At 36.8% G+C, this 27,592-nt stretch overlaps 1 protein-coding gene across 1 annotated transcript in view; it reads right to left on the bottom strand.

The window, feature by feature from the left end:
• LOC124170083 overlaps positions 1 to 23,815 on the bottom strand; it is a 247,049-nt gene extending 223,234 nt beyond the window's left edge. The window contains exons 1-3 of the mRNA XM_046548777.1: positions 22,553 to 23,815; positions 19,895 to 20,270; positions 2,616 to 3,069 (exon numbers count right to left, since the gene is read on the bottom strand). Of these exons, the coding sequence (XP_046404733.1) occupies positions 2,616 to 3,069; positions 19,895 to 20,270; positions 22,553 to 22,616 (894 nt within the window). The 5' untranslated portion in view covers positions 22,617 to 23,815. The remainder of the gene's footprint in view (positions 1 to 2,615; positions 3,070 to 19,894; positions 20,271 to 22,552) is intronic.
• Between the last annotated feature and the right edge of the window lie 3,777 nt (positions 23,816 to 27,592).

The following is a 27,592-nucleotide window of genomic DNA, read 5'->3' as shown; positions in this document are numbered from 1 at the left end:
CTAACTTTTATTTCAACCACGCTGAGATCTAGGCATAGTATGTCCGGCTTTCCTTACTTCTTTTCCCCTCTTGAAATGGCTGAATTTTTTGTTTGCGGGCCTGTCTGTAGGCCTGTTTCTTTCTCACTCTCTGCCTTCAATCTTGTGCAATTTCAAAGTATTATTTGAAAAAGTTTTTTTTCTGAGTTTACTCGCGGCTTTTATTTTTGCGCCGAGGTGGAGGAGTCATTATTACTGTTGAAATGAGGGGAAGGGGAAATAACGGGACAACTCATAACACAAATGGGTACTTCGCTGCCAAAGACGTAGGAATGGGGAACATGCATGAAATTTGTTCAATATGCTAGTTTTTCTCATTGAATAGAAAATTTTCTCACCACTCCAAACATGTAAGTCAAAACTTTCCTAGAATTCCGCAAACTTCAATAAATGCTAATTAAAAATTATGGAATACTTCTTGAAGTCACGGACCTGAAACGCCTTCTGACGTCATCGCATGGTACAACAGTTACTTCGCTTAGAGAGTAGAGCGGTAAAGCCTTGATTGGAAGATATCGAAGCTAAAATCATCAACGTGCTTTATAGTAGTTCCTAAAAGGACCAATTGACTTGAGAGTTATTTAAGAAAGCACAATACCTCAGTTTACTTTTGGTCGACTTCCTTATGGCAGCTGATTTTCTGAAAAACAGTTATTGCTCCGTCACTAGCGCGATGCGGGAGTAAAATAAGGCAGGTAAACAATTATGCGATTAATGAAAATTATTTAACGAACGTTTTTTAATTATTTATTTATGCCCATATTAAGATTTAATACATCCATTGCTAGCAGAAAATCTATCTTTTATGTATTTTATTATTTACCTACAATATTGAACTTAGATAGTTTTCCCTAATCGGCCGGAGTTCAGATCTTACTGATCGTGAAAAGGTAAAAAAAAGTATTTGATAGACACAGACATAAGCTTCAAATACTATTTATTCTGTACTTTACTTCCTGTTTTTGAACAGAAACCCACTGCAGAAACGAAACAAAATTTTAGATTTTTCGTTGATATGCAGCGAGGCTTATGGGCATCACAGCAGCAAATACTTAGTTTACCTTACCAAAAACCCCATATTTCTTTTTTATTCTTATTTGTCCCAGTGGTTTAATCAGAGTTAGTATTTATTCCCATGAATAGCCTCCTTCCTTTATATATCATTATATAATCGGTGAGCCATTGGGTACATTTCTAGGGTTGTTTACAAAGTGAAATGAGTGACATATTCTAATTTTGGTGACCATGCGAGAAATACTAGCTATTCGATAAAGCGCTACGGTAATTCTGATTCAAGAGTGTACTTACGCTAAGAAATATCCCGTTGAAAATGCAAATAATGTATTTAACTCCATTCTGTAGGTAATAAACCACTTTCTTCTCTTATTTTTCTCCTAAGGACACATGCAACAACCTTCTCCGGCGAGTAAATAGAGGCACTTGAGTGGCAAGCCACTATACGTGATTAATATCGTTTTCATATGTTTGTCCATGCTGCAGTACACTTATTCTACCAAGCAAATGATGTAGGTCTGTAACGTAGATCACAATCTGCAACAAACTTATTTTCATTTAATCTTTCCTAATCTCCCCAAACAATCCCCTTTATTTGTTTAAAAATATTCAGTCTGCATTTTGACGTTAAAACAGCAATTAATTTTGCCAAAAGGTATAGCAGGTTAAGATGGTAAAAAATACCCCCCGATATTTTGATAAAAACATATACATTTAAAGTCCATCCAAAATTATGGGCATACCCTAAGTTTTAAGCCTCAACAATGGAAAATAACCCCATAAAAAATTGAAACGACTTAGTTTTTTTTAACCATATCTCCAGTCTTTATTTTTGAAAAATCGTTAGCTTAATTTTAAATTGTGTATACTATTATGGTCTTTTATAATGATTTTTTTCAAAATTTTTGAACCGAAAACTAAACTTTTACATAATTTTAAGATTTTCAAAATTAAATTTAAAAAAGTAGGAAAAAATTCACACGCCGGAAAAATATACGTCGTTATTCGTATCTTAAAGTATAATCCTCTTTTTTTAGATTTTTAAAATTGGTGAAACAGGGTCAAAAACACGAATATCTGCTTTCTGCCGTTTGCATTTATGCATTTTAGGAGGATATTTGAGTTATATTATTGTTGAGAGCAACGCCAACAGAGAGAGAGGGGGGGGGGGAGAAAATAAGGATGGGCGGTGTTAAATAAGTTGGAATGGACCGGGACCGTCGCAATGTCGAACAATAAATATACTAGAAGAAATACCATCTACTTCATCAGAAGTGATAAAAATTCTTACGATCTCCGGTGTAAAATTTAAACTAACTCAAAATATTGTGAAAAAACACTTTTACATGGGATTAAATTTCAGGCCTATATTTCGTCACCTTGGGCATGTTAGGGTTAATTATGATTAGTCATCCAAAATTGAAGTGGCATTCATGATGTATCTATATTGCAATCTCTTTGGTAAATTCCACTCTAAAAACTGTAACGAATGGGTAAAATTAGCCATAAAATATAGGAAAACGCAGATGTAGGCATGGTGACAGCAGTAAGCATTTACTTACATCTTTTCCCTGAGCACGAGGTTCCGGTATTTCGCTTGTGTTGAAACTGTTGATAGCCTCTTCCACTATATTATCCTCAACATTACTCCTCCAGTATATCGAATTGGGCGCAGCCACCCTGTCCATATTCTCGAGCACATTGTGTTCTGGCGAGGAAACTATTTTTCTCAACGCTTCTCTTTCGATCCGGAAGAGGAGAGCGTCCGTGGGCATCATCCATCTCCTTCTCCAACAGCAGTCCCCGGGACTGTTAGCACCGTAAGCAGCAATGAGTCTACTCTTCAATGCAGGTAAGTTCTCTCTTTTAATATCAGTTAAGGATTTCATCCTTTCCTTTTCCATCGAGAGCGCATTGAACACCACGTCGCCATGCTGGTGTGAGCTATTGTCATTGGTAGAGCGGATCTGCCGCAGAAACTTATTTAGGAAAATCTCCACGGCAGCATTGCACTCCCTGGAAGTAAGAAGTATTTTTTGGTAAAAAATTCTTAATAATTTCACATTTATAATATGCTCTTTAAATGTATCATCTTAAGCATTATATTGAATGCCTTCGACTTGGAAGTTATTTGACTGTGACTGGACTGATTTTCTAACCTTATAATTTACTTTGGGCCCTGAATCATTTCCATGGCAAATACATGTAAAGTTTGTTTTTAATGCCTATAGACCTATTTTCTTTTGCATATTTAAATTACTGGTAATGTTCACACTTTGTTGAAACATTTATCATCGGAAAGAAAAAAATTCACATTCTTATTATTGTAACTGATTGTCATTTTCCGCGTTAATTACTGTGAAATTTGAAAAACAATACCTAAAAATGCTGAAAATTCAGCTCTTTTGGCTTACTTCCCGCTTGACGACCGTCGGTATTGCTGATGTGGTATCGTATCTCTTCTATTGGTACAGGTTGTGATATCAGCGAAGTTTTAAATTTTCCACCAGATGTTTTCAATTTAGTGGATTTGCCAAGCATGTCATCTCACCGTTTGCAACAAAATTCGATCTCCAGTTAAATATGCTTCGTAATTTGAACCCACCACGGTGGTGCAAAAGCACGCGATTAGTCACTAAAAATTGACAAAAAAAGTTGTCGAGCATTTTGAGTGGAAAGTTCTAAAGAGACATGCATTACTACATGAATCTCAAAAGATGTGCCAATTGAATTGAAACAGGTCCATTTTCCAATTAGATTGGTAATCACAATGACAACAAATACGTTTCTCGCCCAAACGATGTCTGTTTGCGGCTTAGATTAGGGTACACCGTATTTTTTCACACGGACGATTATGCATGGCATACTCTCGCGTGAGTTAACCATCCAGATTGTGTTTTGTTGGTTAAAGATAGACTCACTAATAATATCTTACACTCCATTGCACTGAGAGATAGATTATGTTTATTTCTTTTAACTGTCATAATTTGTAAAAAGAGATGTATTTTCAAATTTATAGATTAAGATAATAAAAGTACAATGAATTCAACAACTGAATGTTTCGTGTTGTATTATTTTTACAGCTCGTCTTCGGTCATAGCGCTTCAATCCTCTTTGAGGCGTTTATACCACATCTCCACTCACAATACGTCAGTTATTTTTTTGACCACCAATATATTCGCTATAAATAATTTAAAAGGTAAAATATCGTTTCCTGGATCCATTTAACCATTTAATTGACCATTAAACCATTCACAAAATATTTATTTACCAAAAAAACATGAGCACTGAATTTTGTAAAATATAATGAATGATGGGATGGTAATTCATTAGGTGAAACAGGAGTGACAGAAAAATTTCACGACTGGTCACTCAAAAGAATGAAAATGAAAAACCTTAAACTTAAAAATGAGGGATAAAATGAATGCGGATGTAATGCTACACAGATGGAAAATAAAGTCATTTAAGGCCAGTTTCACTAACAAGCATAATATTCTCTATCATCAGTTTTCGAAAACTCGGTTAGAATTATTATCTCAATAATGTGAGGATCGTGGTTCACCAACGACGTTTTATTTTAGTTTCCAAAAACCAAGATAATCAAAATAAATTGTTTGGCTTGCACGTTTTTATCATCTCTGACGTGGGAAAAGCAAATAACGGCAATCAACCGTATGACATGCTTTCATCTTTAATCAGCCGGTAAGTGGACAACGATGCACACAAAGAAAAAAATGAATAGCATGAGTGTTAATATTGAGAATTAGAAAATCCCAAATATGACGTTTTCGTGGAAGGATGTATAAATTTACCTTGCCGAATAACACACAAGGGTAAAAGCGTATTAAGGTAAAGGTAAGGAAAAAGCGTAGACAAACCAACAAAATATTTATCGATATCAGGTGTACGATACTTTACATCTACTAAATTCTTCATACCCGACGCTTTTGCTCCGCAGATTTAGCATCTCATAATTTAGCTGTCCGTCAGTGTGTTGCAAACTAAAAACAATCGTTTTTTTCGAAATGACTATACTTTCCTGTAGGATAATAAATTATATTGGCATTAAGATTAAGAAAAAATTAGGAAAAAAGGTAAGCAATATAATTATTACCTCTCCGTTGAACATTGTCAGTAGTAAACAGAACTTGATCGTGTAAATTCCAGAGTTGAAATCAGTAAGGTCAACTACCTGCCTATCAATATAACGTCTTTCTGATTTTGTAACTTCTTTTTTCTTTTTATCACTAAATACCCCGTTTACTCTACGATCGTGCCGACGTTGATCCGTACGCGCGTAACCTCAAAACGTCGTGTAAACGCGCAGAGTTACCATCGTAGGCCTTAGTACCTAACACTGCCAAGCTTACGATGGTTAGCGCTATTGCGCCAAGAAAAAAGAATTAGGAAATGTAGATCGATGCATATACGATTCTTTCGCGCCGTTGAAATCTTGATACGATAATTGATGTTTCATAAATAACTCTAATATTTCAAAGATATAATGCAGCGATTGAAGACATTATTGAGCAGGTAATGGAAGGACGAAAGGGGAAAGTGTTTTCTGATGTTCTATTCAGCAAATGATATTCGATATTCTATACTATAACAGTTTTATGTATTTCCTTATTTCTAGGTTAACACATGATAATTTATTCTTATATTATACTTCACAGATGATGGAAAATAACAAACACAAAAAACAGGATTTCACGATGAAATTCGCCAGAAATAAGGATGACATTTAGATGAGGACATGGAGAAATCAATACGTGTACCGAATTAAGCCGAAATCTAAGAGCAATATGTATTGTATTTAATGCGTGAATATTCTTGAATGTTTTAGCATATTCTCTCGAAGAATCTAGATTCTTAAAGGCTTCTCGGACTGTTATGACTAGTTTTCGTTATACCTCATCATTCTGGATATCTGGGAGTTGAAGACATAATTTGCTCTATGGCTATTAAAAACAAACTTAAATTAAATTATTTGTATAGTTATGACGAGATCCATTAAAATTTACTAATAAATGAGATAGGAACAATGTAAATAGGAATTGATAATTTTGTAGGGGAATAGGCCATTGTTGGAGGATCTTATGTCGTGAAAGAGTTTTCAAATTAGGAGAGGAATAGATGTTTACAAAAATACAATACCAACCGTCTGTCGTTGATGTATCGGCAAAGTGACGCATAACAAATTCTGGAAATGTTATGGATTCAACGAGTCCATTTTTGTATCGACACAAAAATCGTTTATTGATATTGTAATCGAGAATTCTCTGCCCATCTCTTAAGGTATGGCCATAAGTAGAGTATTGTAAGGAAGAAATTATAGTGAGGAAGTCATAGAGAAATTTCAGAGCATCAGGGTCTTGTCTTAAATTCAGACCCCGCGATAATAATGCAGAATATTTTATTTCTGTGTGAATGATTTTTTTCCCCAATTTAAATATTATTTTATAGATATCAAGTTGTGTAATAATGTGAGAAGGCATTTTCATATGGATGGCGGAAAGAGCCTAAGTACAATTGAAAAATAAAAAATACTTTGTAGAACCCATGGTTATCCAATTTCCTAATGAATACACGGGGAAGAACGTGTAGTATATGTGTTACAGATACGAGTAATCTATAAGTCAAAGTATAACTGAGGGTTTGATAGACATTTTAAAAACCTAAAGTTCCCGTGTAATACCCCGTTAAGACGGCCAAAGGCTCCGCTCCGCGGTGTCATAAAACGACCGTTTTCGCACTAGATTCCTATGGCTCAGGGATCGGAGAGTAAAGAAAGTGAAAGAGTCTCAGTTGGTGTCTTTCTGATGGGTCTTTTTGAATGAGTCCCAGGAAAATAACTAACTTTTTCGAGATTTGAACGCTTTTAATAGAAGCATGGTCTTCGACCGTATCCAAAGAAAACGAAATGAACTTCAATGAAACTTACCTCGGCTGAAAACCCTCCAACATCTTCACCATAGACCATTTGAGTATCGGTGTCTTGAAGCAAAACATAAAAACGGTGAATGCTGAGCGTTAAAACCCAAAAATCTTCAATAACCTTACCACGTCGCGGCTAATCCAACTCCCGACGCGCGGAGACGAACCCTGCCGAGCGTTCGAAAAATCGATGTAATTTCCGGCGACGCAAACTTATTTGAAAGATAACCGCATGAGCACCTCAAGAAATCTTCAAAAAATGCTCTCATTTAAGTTATTCCGCCTGACTTTGCCGAAAACCCATTTGAAACTCTACCTCAATGTAAAACTTTGTCGAAAAACAGTGTCCGCCATTTTGTAACTGCACGGTAACAATTTATCGATGATATTCTTTAAGATTACAGAAAATTAAAGAAAACACCCTATGGCAACAATTTTCAGAGAAAATTGAAGACGGGCGTTTTTATGGAAATTTGCTCAAAATTGACCCTCTCTATCTCAGTAACGGGTGAGATCTTTGTCAAATGAAGTATATATCCATGAATTTCAATCATGTTTTAGTATATTTGCAAAGTTTCAAGTATATAACTCAAAAAAAGCCATTTTGTAATTTTGTCCGGCTTTTTCCGATTTCCGCCCACTCGGCTTTGCGTTCGAAATGACACTCTCATACCTATTTCTGCTTATTGAAACCTGCACGTAATTATGATCATAAAAATATATCTCGTATCTGTTCTCGCTGCAATTTATATTGCTGAATTACTTGTCGCAGTATGATCAAAATGTAAACTACAAATTATACTGCCGCGAACAAGCCTCAAACCCTGGTACTACGGGTGAGAGTCGGCGACGCCAACTACTTCTCCAACCTCACATGTTAAAATTTTAATAACGCTTGTTAAAAGCTCTGCATAAAATTTAATGAATTACAGCCAAACTAAGGCCTATTCTATGGAACCACTACCCATTCAGAGATGTGTTTGCAATTCGAATGCCACAAATATACGGCATTGAAAAAGGCGGAGAAGGTACGTGGTATCTCCTTGTGAGTAAAATTCCAAGTCACCTTCAATGAGAGCGAGAACTGCCTTGGAAGAATGCTTTGTCATTTTGGGATGAGTAAATAAGTATACGTCACCATATAAATTAATATAACTGCATCATCATTTATCCGTTATGGACGTTGTGTCCGATTTTAATGTTAATATTCTTCATCGCTGTCATTCGTATTTTCCAAGATCTGATGAAGCCTCAGGCACGCCATGTTACATCTGCACTCAGATTAACTCGGATAATAGGCTTTTAACGGAATAATATTGTCAATAAAAGTATAAACCGAGATAACAGCCCAAAACCGAGCTAACGCATCTGGTGAAACACGATTGTTGTCTTATCTCATTTTTTGGCAGAATATCATTCGAGGCAATTCAATGACCATCGTTGGTTAGGCTGGCCCAAAGTGAAATAAAATACATGAAAATTACGCATGACGACCTCCGACGACATCAAATTGCGGTAATCAAATATTGATAAGGAAGTTATCCCATATGACCGATAAAAGCTCCTTCCTTATACTAATTTAGAGATTCCGGCGTCGATCCAAAAGGGATGACGAAAATGGGAGAGCTATGATACAAAAATTAGATGGCTCTTAGATCTAGCAATATTGACACAATACTGTTTCCCAGACCACTTTGATTTCGGGGAAACCTCTATTAATTGGGGTTTCTTCTTTGAAGATGGGCTAGCTCGGGGATCGGGGGTGGGGGTAAGCATCTGGAATACTTCAATTTCCCGGGAGAGGGTTCAGAGAATGTCAGAGAGTCAAATGCTCACTCCGGGTCGCTGTTTCACGTGCTGTCCTCCGCGGGGAATTTCAACGTGCGTCTGTCTTGAAGGCTTGACACTAGAAGGACAATTCCGTCGCTCGCTCGTACCCTGCGCTTTCTCTTTGTCACTTTCCCTCCGTTACCACTTCTTGGGACTTCCATCCGACGTGCGCCCGACAGTCCGTCTCGGAAGTGTCCTTTCTGACTCCCTCGCTTTTGACCGTCTCGCTAAGGTATTTGCAGCGCCTACCTTGCTGTTTTCGGGTGATCACCTGGCTGTGATCCGACCGTTGTCTACTCTCATTCAAACTTTTGCCATGACGTCTTTCGACGCCACTCAAAATGTCCTTTAATTTACTCATTTAACCTAACAAAAGACAAACAAAATTCGTATAAGTGAGAGGAGATGTCGCTCGTCTCTGCTGTGATTGCAGGTGCCTAAGATGAACAAAATAAATGGCGGGGCACGACTCAAAGACCGTGTTGAGGCTATATCATCACATTGCTCCCTGCATGGATGCATTTCTTTCCTAGGAGGATGAATAATGGGTTCCAAAAGAAAGAAATGAGTCCATCCATAGTGAAGCAACTACGAGTTTAAAAAAATAAAAAAAATCACTTCGAAGGAGAAAACATACTCAAGAACAATGAGGAATGAAGGAAAAGGAATTGAAAGTTCTTAACCTGGATCCGTCCTCTCTTCACAAAATTTAAGCATTTGGAGCAGATCGATACGATATCCTGAATGGCCCCGTGAATAAATGAAAAAATTAATGAAAAAGTTTTGCATCGGACAGTCTGGGTGTCCTTAAAAATGGCAAATCACACTTAGATCTCCTCTTCCCCAAAGGAAAATTTGAATGAGAAAAAGATGCATTCAAAATTCAAACTTTTGAATGTATCTTTTTCTCAAACCTAACCCTCTTTTTTGTATTACTTTTAATATGGATCGATCGTTTTAATGATTGATCTTTTACCCATTACTTCATCCATCGGAAAATTTAAACCGTCGGGAAACCGAATAGGAGGTATGGAACCGAAGTGAGCTTCTAAAGGAGTCATTGGGATAGATTCGTGGAACACATCGTAAAACCAACGATTAACAAACGGTATAGTTTCTACCCAGCTTCGGTGACTCAGATTACAATAGGGAGGGAAATTCCTTGACAATTATTTCATCGTCCGTTCACTAGGATTCGATCGCGGATGGCGTATTCACGAGTTTATTGCAGCTATCCCAGCAGGTTTAAACCCTCTTTCCAGTGACCACACGTAGACATAGTATATGATCTCACAAAATGTTGGTGGAAGTGCCACACAACTAAAAGTACTTATTTATTTGGCAATTAAGGCAATTGCAAACTTAAGTTTTTGCCTTAGGTCTGTTTACGGCAACGCCTGAACGAATTTGGAAAATACGTCAATGGATGTAAATTCGTATTTGTGCCCCCCCTTAGATTTTGCAATGGGCCCGTAATTTCGAGCTTCTTTCAAAAATGCTATCGGATGTTCGTCGTATCGAGCCGAGGAAACGGGTTTTGTTAATGGTTCCCTCGATAGCGTTGACGCTACTGCTGGTGTTCTTCAATGCCTCATTACCGCCTAGAGCGATTTTACCCTCCGTTTGCATACTTCTACTACCTCATGCTTTTGATATTTACAATGCCATTATAAGAACGCTCCAAAGCATCCATGCGAACCGAAGGTTTTCAGCTTGAGAATGAACCAATTCTTGACATTATAACGTATTATGTGGGAAAAATCATCCCAAAAGAGTTTGTGCCACCACCATCGCTTCGCGAGAGAATGGATTCCCTTTCTAACGGTATGTAATCCTTGGAATGAGACGAGGGAAATTCAAATACGGTCTTTCTTCAGCGACCAATTTCGTGATGGTAAATTTGCTTGCCACGAACCGAGGCTATAACGTATTTCTTACTCCTCGCTAGAGTGTTGGCGCATTCAACATCCTTAGAAGTTGTGCCTTCCTTTTTCCCGTGATCTCCCTCTTTCTATTTCTTCTGTCTCTCCTCCTATCCGTCCCTTCTTCGCACCTACTCTGGCACTCGTTCTAAAAATTTACTTAAAGCCCAGCTCTATTTCCTCATTTTCTCGTCTCAGAAAATTTACGGGATAAATATTCACTATACGTAATTTACAAGGCAGCAATGGTGAGGAGCAATTTGGAGCATCAGCAATTGTTCTAAATACACAGGTCAATAAAAAACTTATTTTTCTGTCCTAGAGATGTTATAGGGTAACCGTGAAGTTAATTTTCGTTCTGATTCCGAATCTGGGCTCAGGTTTTTTTCTATCACGTCTAGTTTCTATAGGATAACCTAATTAAATACGGATTCAAGGATATTTAAGCAAATAAATCGCGATTGTTAAAAATGTGAAAAATAGGTACTTTCATAGGATTTTCTCGTACATTTAACTTCAAGTAAGTCCCTGTTCAGTGTCCATCAGTAGTCCTATAAATCGCAGCTGAAGTTTTCTTGGTACTATTTTTCCAAATGTAGAACATCTTGGTCAAAACGCTCAATTTGTTCATCACTACCAGTCCTGAGGTTTGGTGAAAAAGGCAAATTGTGAGACGAAAGAATACATTTTTAAATTCATATTCAAGCCCATTTTTTGGTACGATTTAATAAGATTAGCTTCCAGTTTGCGATAATTTTCAGCCAAGATATTTCCTTATAAAAATTCGTATAGATTTCTGAATGCGTGCCACGAGCTTTTTTTCCGTTGACCTTAACTTCTGTAGAAATTCCGAATCCTTCAGCAATTACCTGATCAGTGGCCCAATACAAATTCCTTCTTTGATCAATGCCTCACCTAATTGAAGGACTTTTTGTTTCAAATAAGTGAAACCAGCACCATTTATGTCCATGCCTTTCACAAAATGTTAAAAATTCCCTACTTAAAATGTAAAGTGGAAAAAGAATATTTGAACATTTTTGAATCTAAAAACGAATTATCAACGTTCCAGACAATTTTTTTTCAAGTAATGATTTTTTCCTTTGCTATCTCATTCACAGATGAAGCAACAACATTTCGTATATCCAAGCTTTAAGCCAGTAAAATAGTAATTTCTTTTAAGTCGCCACAAATTTTCCATTTATATTTTTGGTAGTGATTTTCTTCTAAAAGTAACTGCATATTCTCGTAAGATTCTTTCATGTCAGTTCCACGAGTTAAAAGTATTTATGGAACCTCATTGCCATTATGTTGGAAATAAGCCTTTAAAAAAGCTTGGAGGAATAAATTTAAAAAACGCTAATTATCTGTTTTGAATTCAAAATTAAGAGTATCCATAACAGAAAGATCATCATTGCAAAAAGTACAGTTGTTTTCTGGAGAAAAAAAATCAAATCAACTTCGTCAATGCAAGATCGGGATATCAAAGGTTTCGTATTGGATCCAGCAATTTCCAACCCTTTCAACGTGGTCGTAAGATATCACCCTGCTTTTTGGATGAAATTTAAATCCTGCACTAAATCATTTAAATCATCTTTCGTTATAAAATGAGGACCATCAGATGTACTCGGTCCAAAATTTCGGTCCTTCGAGTTTCCGAATCCTTCATTCTCACGTTCTCGTTAACTTTATGAATGTTCGCTAGGATAGCATACTCCATTGGTTCCGGCACTTGTAAATTTTTGGAGTGAGGGAACGGTAGGATCGCTGATTCAAAGTTGGCTGGATATTATACTGATCGTTTTGACTTCAGTGTCATTACTTTCGTTTTTTTCAACAAAAAAGCAGTTAAAAAATGGATTGCCAAATCATGGGGACAGCAAAATTCTTATTACGCTTTCCGTTAGTCCAACCAGTAAGAAGCCTTACAATGGTGCCACTCATCGTATGGGGAGCCATTCCTTCGTCTAGGCCACCTAAAATGCTATCACCATATATAAATGAATGTAATTACTACTTTCGTAAAAACAAAAACATACATTAAGCTGTCCTAAAGAAACTATATGTTACAGAAAGAATCTAAGCACAAATTCGGAATCAGAGAAAAAAATACGTGAAAGATCAATCCACAACGTCTCTAGAACAAAATCTATGTTGACCAGTGATACCTAAATAATTATCCCTTTAAATGGTTTTAGTGCGTTAATTGCGACTGAAAATTTCCTCAATGAATAAGCACATGATTGTTACAAATTTTATTGACGACACAATTTTCCACAATTCCATAAATCGTAAAACAAAATTAGCATTTTATTTTTTCCTAGCCAATTGCAAAAAAAACTTTTATTTTCTGCAGATTGATGCCTCAGTTTCTTTTCAATTAATTTGAAAGCAAATTTTGTAAAATTAAAAAAATGCATGATATTTTTGTGTCAAAATATTTTTTATAATATTTCATGGCCAAATAAAATATGTTAGTTAATGTGGAAAAAAATAAGGACGAAAAATATACTCCAATGAATTCACATTTCACTTGGTACAGTATATGTTCTTTAAATAAAATCTAATCAGCACTTTGATGTAATATATGTCAGCATCTACATCCCCAGTTGCACACTTAGGTCGTAATCGGTCATATCTCTGGTAGAGGTCAGGTGGAGGTCTTTTCCGATTTTTCAATGACTCATTACCTTTCCGTTGCGTTTCTTCGAGTACACTACACGATACTTCAATTTTTATTCATCCTTCTCTATGTTTCCGCTGCTGTTAAACCTGCCTCCAACAAGCCGACTACTTTTTCTCCTTTCCCCTGCTGACAGATGCATCTCAAATCAAGATAGGAGCACGTCCATCTCGGTCGAAAGAAAAACGCGTTCTGGCAATGTGCTCTTCAGGCTTTACGGAAAAGCTAAAACTTCTTCAAAATCAACTGCATTGAAATACGTGAATCTTCTCGATGTCTGTCTTTTTTACCTCAATAGAAAGCTTGCTATGGCCCGCAGTGATTTTTGTCGTTTCGTTGATATATGCGTAGGAAAATTCAGAGGAGCGTTCGTAATGTGCGCACATGTTGCCGTCGATCTCTCTACGGAGTTATCGAGAGTGATGCTCTGGGTTGCGGGAGACTCAGCAGTTGGTTGCCTATTTGGACGACGATGAAAGGAAATGGTTTGCCTTGTTTGAAATTCCCACACTTACCAAAGAATAACCATCCAATGGAAAGGAAAGCCACTAACTCATGGAGCGATAGTGGCGGCAGAACCTTTGTCGGGATATCTAACACCATAGTCCATTTTCCGCTATCCTTCCACTTTCTCTAGATACTGAGTTTCAACGTCACTTAGTTTGTCTTTAATAAAGGACATTTCTTATCGCAGCCTATCATTGGTCTTATTGATCTCCTGACGCAATTCTTCAAAATACGCACCCATTTCAGAGCGCATTATATCGTTGAAAGTGTTTATTTTATTCTCAATCTCAGATTGCATACTTTCAATGCTTTGATAGTTAACATTTATTTCAGCACGCATGATTTCGACAATTTGAAATCTGACCCCCATTAAGGATAACAATGTTTCAATACGGTCGTCACGAGATTCGATACGGCTGGCCTCGCCCTTCTCGTCACGTTAACGATGAGTGTTACTTGACTCACTCATACCGGCAAAAGGTGTATTTAACGGCATTCCCCAGAATGTGTGAGTTGAATAGTCAGTTTTCGAGTTCGCGCTCCTTTCAACGAAATAGTCTACGTCATTCGGGACATCCCGATACTCAGTGACTGCAAATGACTTATTCGTCGGTCGTCTCCATAATTGAGTCCACTCAAAATTACGAAAATAAAACAAATGGAACTCCCAACGACCCATAGACCACTATGTATTGGCCACATACACCTGCGAAACAGAAAAACGCGGCGCAAAATGTAACAAAACCGACCCAATCGCGATGCATCGGATATTACATGTGACATAAGTTATAAAATTAATGCATGACACCATTAAATATTTTTACTCTTTTGGTATTTTAAGAAATGATATTTTTTAGAAAAAGGGGGGATGTTGTTCAAAATGTGTTTGTGCCACTAACATATACCAATGATCCTCATGCTTGTGAAAGCTACGGCGATGAAGATTTGGAATCAGAGTCAACTGATGACTCCACGAGTGCTGTAGAAAGTCTCGCATAACTGTATGAAATGCAATTCCTACTTGTGTTTGAATAAGAATTCCAGATGTTTCATTAAATTCCATAAAAATATCTATGTTTATTGTTATTTTTACCAACCATCTACGGAAGTTCTTCAAATTTTCCCTATTCTCCTTTAATTTTTCGCTGACATGGTTACAGCGCATAGTGCATCCATTTTATACTTAGTGTTTGATTGCATTATGAAACACTCTCCATATTTATTTCACTATGAAGCCTGAAAGCCCGGTCAAATTGGCCCATAAAATAGGGGTACCCTTGCATAAATTGCCAACAAGATGAAAATTTGCATGAACCTTAAGGATACCACTATGATGAAATCCTGAAAAGTCCCTATCTATCCCTTATGTACAAAAAATTTTATTAAAAGTCAAAGGCCACAAAAATGAGTCTTTTGCATTTTATGGCCAAACGGTTAGTTTTATGATAAAAATTGCTTGACAAAAATTGTAGACCAACAAATTATCTACAAAATTCTCATGTCAATTTTTTCTCTAAGATTTACCGTTTCTGAGAAAATGCCATTCGAATGTAGGCTGGAGCTGTATTCTTCGTAATATGTATGGTTATATTGTTGCGCTCCCCGAACATTATTGGACTCGTAACTCGCATATTAGTTACCAGCTCTCACATATCCATCCGCCAACAATCGGGACAGAGGGTATAGTTTTAAATATTCCCTCTTAGTGAAAACATGTGGTCATTTCTAGAATTATAACTTTCAGGCATGGCTTCATCTGTAAAATAACCTTTGCCTGCAAGTGAAATTGCTACTGCTGATCGTGGCTCAAAGACGTGGATTGATGAAATTGCTAACAGAAGTAATAAATTCATCAACTAACAAAAAAAAACAAAATTCAGTGGCAAAACATGTGCAATGTTGTAAAAAATACACTTGGAGTAGTACTATTGCTTCAGTGGAAAGACATTATGTGCGGATCAAGCCAGTTCATCGATATTAAGTCCTCCTTGTACAATAGTACATGTAAATAACCTAGCTTTTTGTTTTAAAAATCTTTCCTTCTTTTGCGGCGATGAACGGAATGAAGAATAGAAAGGAAAAGAGGTGTGAGGTATTGGCTTAGAATTCGTAAAGTTACTACACTTTCATTCAAAAAATCTGTTCTCTATATAGCTCTTAGTAATTCGTTCCAATAATAATTAAAAAAATAATATCGCTCGCATAAGGTTTAAACATAATTTGGTACCTGCTGAAGCTAGTTATCGTCATGGTTGCAGTTGCAGTTTCTTTTTTAAAACCACCCATGGGAAGTAAAACTGGTCGTCCCCGAGATGAAGTATTCAATCTGGCCGTGGGAGACATATTAGCCTTCATTGAGAGCACTGATGACTGTCAATCTTCATTGGAAGAATTGAAAAATATTTGCAAACAATTCATATCTTGATAATAGAAGTGTTTAACTGCGATTAATATTAAATATGGTAATAAGATTACCATCACTGAGAAACTCGGAAAAATAACATTTATATGCTTAATTGATAATCATAATGATCGATTAAATCAAGAAAAGAAGAGTGACTTAAGATCCTGGAAGCTGCGGCAGCAATCATGCGAGATGATATTCAATCGTTAGCCATAGATAATGCTCATTATCCTCCACCAAGTCGCATATTTACAGGTATTAAAAATATATTCCGTGGTCATTGACACATGGTTTTAGAGCAAATTATTTTAAAATATAAACGGTTAAATTTACAACTTATGAAATCAGTATGTACGAAGTTGTCTTAGTATTATGACTGCTGTTAGACATAGGTCTTTCAATTCCCAGCTAAAATTGGGTATTGCAATATCTTGTATGATGTTGGGCACGATATGGTGGAAGTTCGTAATAATATTAAAATGAGGAATTGCAATATATCCGTATTTCAGGGGCAGCTGCCCGGCCTAGAATCAAAAATCCCAAATGTCTTTAAGGAAAATAACATTTTTCAAGCTAATAATTTTTAGAGTGGAGTAGAGCTACTGGGGAAACTACGCTTAAAAATGCGAAGAAGAAACAAATAGGAATAAGCTCAATAAAGCTGATTAACGAGTAAAATGGACCGTGGGGTACAACTTTTGGGGAAACTACGCTTAAAAGAACGCGCTTCGTGCACTACCACATAGGCGGCGAGGAAAAGTGTGCATATAATGAAGAATACACAACCCTCAGTCCCGATTGTTGGCGGATGGACATGTGAGAGCTGGTAACTAATATGCGAGTTACGCGTCCAATAACGTTCAGAGTGCGCAACAATATAGTCATGCATATTACGAAGAATACAGCTCCAGCCTACAGTCGAATGGCTTTTTTTCAAAAGCGGTAAATCTTGGAGAAAAAGTTGACATGACAATTTTTCAGATAATTTGTCGATCTATAATTTTGATCTGAGCAATTTCAATCGTAACACTAACCGTTTGGCCAAAAATGCAAAAAACTCATTTTTGTGACCTTTGACCTTGGATAAAATTTTTTGATCACTCGGGATCGATAGGGACTTTTCAGGATTTCATTAGCATGGTATCCTTAAGGTTCGTGCAAATTTTCAGCTTGTTGGCAATTTATGCAAGGGTCAATGTTTATTTTGACCGGGCTATAATTTCATCTGATACGCTATTATAGATGCATTGTCTTTGGTAATTGGAAAAATACCTTCTTTCCTAGCATATTCTTTTTATGCTTTTATACTGTAATAGTGTTAATAATGATTTCCACATCGCAAATTGACATACATTATGGAAGGGAAAATTTTAACAGATATCCCCAACGATTTGCTAGTAAGGATAACTATTGCAAATAGGTAGTAAATGATGAATTATTTCTTTTTAATATAACTATTGGGTGGCGAGTTGTTTACCTTCTGGTAGAGCCTAATTGTTAAGTGTGCCAATTTCGCACATACCTTATTTTTTTTAGTATGAGAAATTTTGAGTTAAAATGTGTGGTTGTGCTTTCCATAGACTCTCTAGATTGAGATTTCAAAGGAAAACCTTTTTTCCTTAGGTAAATTTTTTTCCAAAAAGGTTAAAAATATTTTAATAGATTGAGAATTCATCACGAGTGAATTCGAACTGAGAATAAGGCAAGCTCAAGCTCCCTCGTCACCAACGTGTTTTCTGACAAATAACACAGAAGAAACAAATGTACATGTTATCGGTCGGTTGATTTTGTTTTATTATGCCGTGACACAAGATTTCCACTGCAGCCATTCCAAGATCAACTGCTGCCGTTGAAATCAACGCTTACCTCAAATCATAAAATCTCTGGCACTATGCAAAGGAACTTCAACTAACAAATATCATTGCTGAACAATTCATCTGCAGAAGACGCATTTGTTTACAATCAGAAATTACGGTCGTGATTCTGTTGACGAGTCGTGCGGATTGACTTCATTTTCCCGTAATTTTTGCAATTTCGTTTCATCGAAAGCTCATCAACAAAGTTTTCCCGAACATGATTTATGACCCTAAAACTCACAAATGGTTTAGTGAGCGAGCAATAATGGTGGCTTGTAACAAAGATGTGAATACATGAAACTTAGTAATTCAGAATAAAATAGTTGCGACACTGATGTTTTTCAAATCTATTGTCTATGCGTGAAAAAGGAAGACAAAGTCACTACTATACGTGTAATGTCTGTTTTCCCCCCAAGTAAGATTTCAGATCAGGAAAGATTTCTCGGGTCTCACACCGAGTAAGGCACTCCATATCTCTATCCTCTATAACTATATTAAAGATTTCCATACGGTCTACATCTGATAATACCCAGTGAGCCAGCGCTAGGGTGTTTTGCAGAGGATGATCAATCACCAAAATGCAGAATGTAATAGGATGGCCACATGTACCCCGAGCGGCCAGAGAAAGATTACGCATAATAGCAAAATATATGAGCATATTTATGCAAAGACAGAACTTGCCTATGGTTAGTAATTCCTATAGGAAATCCATTCAAGTTTAGAGAAATGGAAGATAAAACATTCAATGACTCGTGCTAGCGGGTGACGCCATTAATTCTGTAGTTTAAGACTGTGTTGCTGTCCTTAATTGTCAGAGGAAAGAATTACCTTTTAATCTCTCAGTTTTGCAGTATATATTTTTATTATTCCCTTTTAGTCACGTCCACGTTATTATGACGGTAAACGTAAGATATATTTCGTATCAGCAAACATATTCTATATTCTCTATTATTATATAGGAATTGAATTTAATTTAGTCTTTACTTCGATCCACTATTATGTGTAGATTTACACCCTAGCTCACGTAACGTATTGGAAACGCTGATTTTCTTATCGCAACAATTCATCAAGACTCTGGCCGCGCTGGCTGTACTCGATTGATTTCAGCCATCAGTCATACTGCATAAGGGTCCCACTCGCTAGCAGCATATTCCAAGTGAGGCGTCTATAGAGTCGAGTAGCTTATCTATCTCTCATCTTACCTTGGCATTTACCGATAGTTCTTTTTATAAATCCCAGGTTACGGTTAGCTTTCCCGCATACTTCGCGTATGTATTTACCCCAGGAAAGATTCGGAGTAGTAAGTATTTTACGAATTTGACATTTGACCGTTTAATCCCGGAAGCGATGCAACTCCATATTGAAGATATATCTTTCTGTCAGAAATACCTCACCATACATTTTCAAGATTTCATTCTAACTTCCAAGTACTGCGCCACTAATTTTTGTCAGCGAGGTTCTATTCTAATGCTCATCCATTTCATTGGCCATAAACTTCTCTGAATACAATCTACATCATCTGCGAAGAGGTGCATTTTGCTCGGGACCATGGTGATGATGAAATCAATGTAATGAAGGAACAAAAGAGGATTTATAACACTTTTTTGCTTCTTACTAACCTAGAAACAGGTGTTGGAAAGTATGAAATAGTACCTACACTGGTGTTCCCTTAAAAAACAAGACCTACTAATTAGTGGATACTTACGTAACTTCTATTGCACCGTCAGCATATGGGATATCATCCAATTCGGTGAGACTGGTTCCATAAGGCTCTGCATCTTCTTCACTCTTGCTCGCCCGAACGTAGTCTTCGATTAACTTGTCCACCGACCACCTCAGACGGAGCAATAAGCGATTTTTGGAAACAAGCTGGTTTATATCACGAATGAGTTCCAATTTAAACTCTTTTCTGAGCTTCACTTCGTCCAAGTATTCAATGCAAAACATGGAACACGTCTCGTCACCATCATCTTCATTAATCTTTTCTGGGTCAGTTCCAAGCCCGAGTAGGCATGAAGTTTTCTTCAGAGCGTTCTCTAGAATGCTGCCGATGGATTCAGTACCCATATTGGTAGAATCACCTAGGAAGATGCACATAAAACTTAGTTTTTCATCATGACATTTCAAATCAATGTTTGGTTGGGGTAAAGGGTCGTGATATTTTTACGAGACTTATCAATGCCCATTATTTTTGTTTTCATAACTTATTTTTTATAACCGGCATGAATGCTCTTTACAAAATAACGAATTTACGTAATACGAACTTACGTAATACGAATTTACATAGAAGGATTAAATTTCGAAAAATAGACTATGTGATCATTATTTCATGGCTATATACGTGAGAAAAATCAAATGAAGTTCATATAATCACCTTAGTAACAGCAAAACACTAGCGACAAAAATGCATATCAAAGTCGCTTTAGATGTACAATGATAAAAGCAAGAAATGTTACTTGGAAAAGCTCTTTATAAGCACATTTTTTTCGTACCTTAAATTAATATTAAATGTGCATTTTTAATGCATTTTTCTTGCACATTTAATGCGTGTTTTGTGAGCAATATTACTGTAGTTATTGAGCATAATGTAAGCGTTAACAATTACAGACATCACATAACCGGTACAAATGTTTGTTTTCGGAAAAAGTTGTTTTGTTTTGTGCAAAAAACGTTTATGGTTTCAGAAAGCAAGATTAAACAGTTGTCAGGGGTTGTCCTGCATCCGAGAAACAACGGCTTTCTGAAAAACGTATTTTGGTGTTTATTACGTTTTAAAATACGTGGCTATAGATGGCTTGCTGTAAATCACCCAACTACATAACATTATTCAGACTTCCAGCTACGAGGAGCTGTGAATGTCGATATCACCCTTCCTTCGCCTTGCGACCGTGCGTACTATATTTACCTTGTGCCCTTTTTACCCTGTGCTTTGATCCACATTCCTCCTCTGAAAAAAATTTGCTATACCAATGTAAGAATTGAGTTGATATCCTCCGATATTAAAAAAGTGCACTGTAGACCTTCTAAAAGCATTTTTACGAGATTCTAAATTTGTGGTTACTAAACATCGGTCAGTTGAGGCGAAGACGATAGCTTCGCTTGCGCTGCTGCTAGCGTCTCCAGGTCCAACATTTGCTGCGGCATAGTTTATTCTTCGACCTGAAGAGGCTGGCAGTAGTGCCGGCGAAACTGTCGCCTTCGCCACAACACACCTACGCGGTGGTATTCGAAAAAGACGTATTTCATCGCACACTACGGAAATCTCCGTTCTCACATTTTCGTGTGATCTATAGCTTTAATTTTGATTAAACGTACCTCTTCCTTTCACCAACATTTGTTATGTTTTATTTTCAGTAAATACTGCACATAAAAACGTTTTTACAATATTAATACGTTTTTCGGAGCTTAAAAAACCGTTTTAAGGACCAAATAAAACATTTTTGAGATTGCAGGAAATTGTTTTTGATGCCGGGTGAAGACTTGTTCAGTGTTTATTCAAAACTATTTTACATAATGTTTCAGCACTTTTTTCGCCGATTTTGAAACTCTTTTAATAAATGGGATTAAATGATTTCACAACGTTTTTGTTATATCTGGAGTAATGTACTCGCAAGTGTATGGGTAAATGTCGCCATCGTTTTATGTCAACAGTCAAGCGATTGATTTGAACCAATTCTCAAATCCTATCCGCCAGCCATTTCATAGAGACGTAGTTCTTGTCCTTTATATGATAAGATATTAACCCTTATTATAAGTGCATGTTATCTGTTATGTTCTGTACCATTTAAGTAACTTCCTTTTTCCTTCCTTTCCGTTTTCCTTATTCTTACTTCCCACAGGATCCAGATTTATGTATTTCATAGTATATTGCGGTATTTCTCCACCAAATCCCTTTTTACGACTGCTTATCCATTGACATGAATTAAGGGAAGTTTAAAAAATTTGGACTGGAAATTGTGAAAGTCGTAGAAATTTAAAATGGAGGGTTGGCATGAGACATGAATGTTACTTTTAAAAAATACCCAAGGAAGTTTCTCTATCTTTCTCAGCTATGGCTGCAGCTATATGATTGGAAAATTGTAGCATGATGTTTGTATAATACTTTTAAGGAAATGAGCATCGAATTTCCAAAAGTACCCATCGTACTAATGTCACTGATGTGGCGATAACCGTTAGATGCCTCTTTAGTCGGTGATAGCGAGAAAATTGTCACATGGAATTGCTGTCTTAGGAGGTCATGTAACCTTGTTATCAAATCTACTTGATTATGGCTGCTTTTGCGCTCGGCCAGAGTTTAGATTGGTCTGATAAGATTCATGAACTGTAAAGAAAGTGGAATGAGTGATGTTTTGCAAGTATTTACCACCATTATGGGTTCTCAGTCGTCTGCTGATGATGTCCGCCCATTCCTTCTGCTCCAACTGCATCTCTGAGAGGGCCAAATGCAGCCACTGAAGGGAAAAGAAAACAATTTCATCTGAGATACACTGAGAGTATAGTGAAGCAGTAATACTCTTTTAAAAATAAGTTGATTTCAAGAAGTTTCATAAAGTTTCTGAACGAACTTAAGACACAAAATTATTTTTTTAAATCTCAATTTAAAAAATCATTGTGGCACAAATGGTATCTCATAAGGGTTTTTTGGAGGATCCTCTAGAATCTGAAAAGGATTTGATGAGGGACTGTATTTCACAAGTGATTTTGCATACGGTGACTTGCACGGGTGAAAATGCAAGCCAATGGATAAATTTTCCATGAAAAAAATCAATCTCGTCTTTTGTCTGACATATAAACTTCGTATGTTTACACTAATCAAAAATGGAGTAGGCCATTTTGATATCGGCTTACTAGTATCACATAAATCAATTTTTTGGCTTAGCTAAGAAACAAACCCGAATCTTCCGATTTTCGGTCAGGTATGCAACCAATTCATCAGTAAGCCTTTTCCCTCGATAGCGAATCACAGACTGGATTATCTCAACAAGGTGTTGACGTCTCATGTCCACACACACAAGTAACGTATGTTATGCTCTCTTAGCCACTCTAGAATTGAGAAACACTACTTTTTCGATTTTCAACAATTGACGTCTTGCAAAGTATCGCATGGAACAATTATGGCTACCAATAGCTAAACCAGAATTACCATTCCTAGAGAAATGGTAGATCATCTAATTAAGAGACTGATAGTTTATTATTTGGAGGTGGCACCCAACTGCGGAGGTCAATTGTGCAATTCGGAATTGGTGGGAGGGGAAGGGTGGACAGAGCTTCAGACAGCTGTTAGCGTAAGGCACTAAGGGTACCAAGGCCTAACGTCCAATCTTAAGGACTGGATGGTGCATTTAAGATGCCCTTTACTTAAGATACAAGGACCGGGAAGTCTCTGAAAAATCACTTTCCCGGCAAAAAATGAACCCAGTCTCACTGGGTGAGACACCAATACACTAGCCTCTACACAATCTTGTTCTCCAAAGAGAACGATCCATAGATTATTCTTCTGCTAGGAAAAGCTGGGACACTTAATGTCTAGCGAGCGACTTTGATCTATCGTTCCCACATTGATCGTTTTTCCACATTTGTCATTCACCATTCCTGGTCGCAAATAAATTTCCATACAGGCAATGTAATTCTTTCTCGCATCTATCGTTCCCTGAAGTATTATTTTCTTAAAATGATTGCTTGCAGAGGAGAATGAATCAGGGTCCCGATATATTTGGGATGTGCGAGTAGTAATTTTTGATCTCGAGTCGAGTATTGAGTCGAGTTGTGAACTACTCGCGATTATCGAGTCGAGTCGAGTATGCTAATTTCTCGACCATGCACTACAACAGTGCGTGCTCCAACATTTCCCATCCCCTTGTTAAGTTTCAATTCTGAATGCTCAGGATGATGTGAAAATGAACTATATAGAGAAAAACCTTGATTGTAATTGTGTCAGAAATAGGATACGATTGAAAATTAATGTGTCATAAACAGTTATATAAGCTATTTAAATGAATTAACCTCTGGTAATATGAAGACAATTTAACTAATACATTCCTAACTAGTTGTGATAGCCCCGAGTAATTGCAATTGCACAATTGTAATAATGATTATAATTGTGACTGAATCATGTCATATTTGATCCTTCTAAATTCTTGTTCAGAAATACGAATTGTTCTATATTTTCAGGCAAGAGTTTTTGACGTCTCCATATTACAGTATCACTGCCTGTAGAAAATTATCTTTCACTAAATTCTTTTTTGGCTGGACAAGTGCTTCCTTGCCAAAAATTGCCGCATTTGTTAACCTTGGTAATTTTTATTGAAGATCATATTAACACTTTTTATGGATCATGAATATTAATGGAATATTATTGGATGAAGCGAAAGAAATAGAACTAAGCTTTAGCTTTGTAGACAAAAAAATTCTTTATTTCCCACTTTCCTTAATTGACCTTTGCAATTTTTTTTTGCACGTTCAAGAAAGAAACTAAACGCAATAAAGGAATAAACGAAAAGTAACACCGGACGTACGTAGTACTTAAATATGCGAAAAGGTGGCACTACTTATGACCTCGAACGCCGAAAAAACCGGCACTGTCCGCTAAACCCTAAAAGTAACATTTTTTCACAGAAATCTTAACAATTTTTACGCATTCTCTCGGAGCTTGAGTAAAGAGAATAAGGCATAAAAGCATTGCATAAGGAAAGTGTAAGCAATGCTACGGTCACTCCAAAATTTTAGCCGGGTCGGAAGATGTTCGGCGGCCGCTCTTGGTGCCCACGTCCACTCAAACAGTGGTTGTCTGCTACGTATACAGCCAGCGGAAACTCCCAGGCCAAGACATTAGAACGACTTATCGAATATAAAAACGATATTAATGCATGCATTTCGTGATAGCGCCTCCTTTTGGCAGTTTTCTGAACTTACTGGCGTCGATAGCAAAGTTACCGAAACTACTCCACAATCGTAATGCTACTCGACTCGACTCGAAGTTTAGAGTACTCGCACATCCCTGCAATATGTTATTCTCTGGCATCCATCTTTGGACAAAAATAAAAGCTATTATTTACTATATGTGACAAGCTAAATGCAAAAGAGACGTAGCATTCAAACGAAACTATATTGTATTGCAGTCGACCTTCTTAGCAGTTGCCCCGGTAACTATTTTCTGAAAACAAATATCATTACAATTTAGAAGTTAAGCTATATATAAAAAATCAGAGTCATAAATGAAGGCTTATCTTCTCAGGATATTTTTTTACTCCCAAATGACATTCAAACCCATCTGCTTATCTAATGCAACTATAGTTAGAAATGAGTTGGTAAGTTGCGTTCTCATTAGGATTAAAAAATTTTTCACTTCACCATTGGCAGTCGGCTCCGTGTACGCAATAGCGTCTGTTCCAAACTTAGCCTCATGCAAGTGGTTTTATGCTTTCCAGCGTGGATTGACTTCAAACTAAGGAGTGTTTTCAGTGAGGGTTTGGTGAAGTCAGGTTTCATTTCTATCAGTTTTTATTTGTCTTTTGACTACGGACCGTCCAATGATGTAAGTGAGATGTCAAAAATATCCACTGAAAACAACGGAAGAAGAAAAACATTTTCTCAGATACAAGGGGACAGCATAGAGGAGGCACAATTTCATCCCATCCAAGGCTAATTTCTATTGCCACTTCATTCGCATTTTAATCGGTTTTCAAAATACGTCCGCGTCACGGTGATGAGAGCAATACGATCCACTTTTTTATAATAATTTGCATTATAATGCTTATGATTGCGAGCGATTGCATTGAAAAATTATGAATTTGATAGATCACATCATTATATACATAAAAGTCGGTTAACACCTCTAATTATGCCCTATTTTCCCGAGAAACTCGGATCAATTTCTCCATCAGCGACACTAATGGTGACTTTTATAAACTCATTTAAATGCACGGTGGGTTAAGAACAAATTAAGAGACAAATTATTAAGAGGTAGAAGAAACAACAAATGAAGTGGGTTAACAAATTAAGAGGCGGTCTCAAGGATCCTCTTTTGTAATATTCGTGCTCGGAGAAAATCATAGGGATATTGTTAAACGCTGAGCATAGGGTTGAATTTTGTCCAAAGAACGAGACATTTTGTTGTTCTCAGGGGTGTTTATGCCCCAGTCAGTCAAGGTCAAGAGGAATGGAGATAAGGAACTAAAAGAGGTAGAAGAAGAGAATGGAGGTTGCCTGAGTAACCCAAGATCAGCCACGCGCTCGCTTGCGCAAATACGTTTCTGAAGTACATGGAGAAATGTTCATACGATAAAATGGATTCACCACTAAAAAGATTCGTAGTGCTTTGGTTAAATATGACGCAAGGAGAATATTGAATGTTAGAAATAATCATTTGTTCATTTTCGTGTCTGAGTGCCATTTTTCGTCAGAGTGTCATTTTCGCCATCCAGTTTAGCAGTGTAAATGACGAGAAGGTATGCAAACATTGTTTTAGCAAGAAGGCCTATCCTGTAAAAAAATTGAAAGATAAATTAATCACGCCAAGTGTACGACTAAATTTTTACAGTAACTGCTACTATAAATGACTAACTCCTTGAGTGAATCCATTAAGAATACTAAAATTACTTGTCAACCCTGTCAAACTTTCCCGAGTACATCGTTGTTTTGTCCGTCCACTCAAAAAACTATTCATCGAAGTTCCGCAGAAGTACAAAAATTGGTAAAGAATGCAAGGGAAATATGGGGATTGATGAAAAAATGTTTCCCATTCGGAAAATCTTTCCTGCGTTAAAAATTAGACAGGGTGAATGTTTCTGGCCAGTTTTCATGAATGCGTAACGACATCCAGTTTAAATACTACTTCACGGAGAAGCTTTCACCGTGGTGAGGAATTGCTCTCATTGCCGTATAGAGTAAAGAAACACGGGAAGCCATTTTTAAGGTCTGCGTGTGGTTGAAAAGTGAATAACCACTCGGATTGAGTTTTTGACGTGTTTTACTCACCAGCAAAAGGGTTGAGGCATTAATCTTCACCAACAGCTCAAGAAGTAAGTGACGGATGAAAAACGGAAAATTAAAGGTTTTTTTATTTTCAATACTACTACATTCGACAAAAATGTGATTGGGTACAATATCAAAGTAAATTTTGGTCACACCAACTTTGCATTCTGCCACGTCAAATGTGATTAACCTCATATAATATTTTATTCTACCTCCGCAGAAGATTACATAATCTACTTGAAGCCAATGCTTTTTGCTGTTTACTTGAATTGCAAACCATTGTAAGGAGATGTTCATATTTCTCAAAGGGAGTGAAAAATCTCCCAGTGAGAAGTAAAAGACAGCCAGTGAAATTAAAAAAAAAGTACCTGGCGTACACTTCTTTACTCATCCCTTTGATGCACCTTTATATTTTTCTTACAATCATTAA

This window comes from Ischnura elegans, chromosome 13 (assembly GCF_921293095.1).
Source record: "Ischnura elegans chromosome 13, ioIscEleg1.1, whole genome shotgun sequence".
NCBI lineage: Eukaryota > Metazoa > Arthropoda > Insecta > Odonata > Coenagrionidae > Ischnura > Ischnura elegans.
The sequence above is the reverse complement of the archived record's forward strand: the minus strand, read 5'-3'. Positions and strand labels throughout refer to the sequence as shown.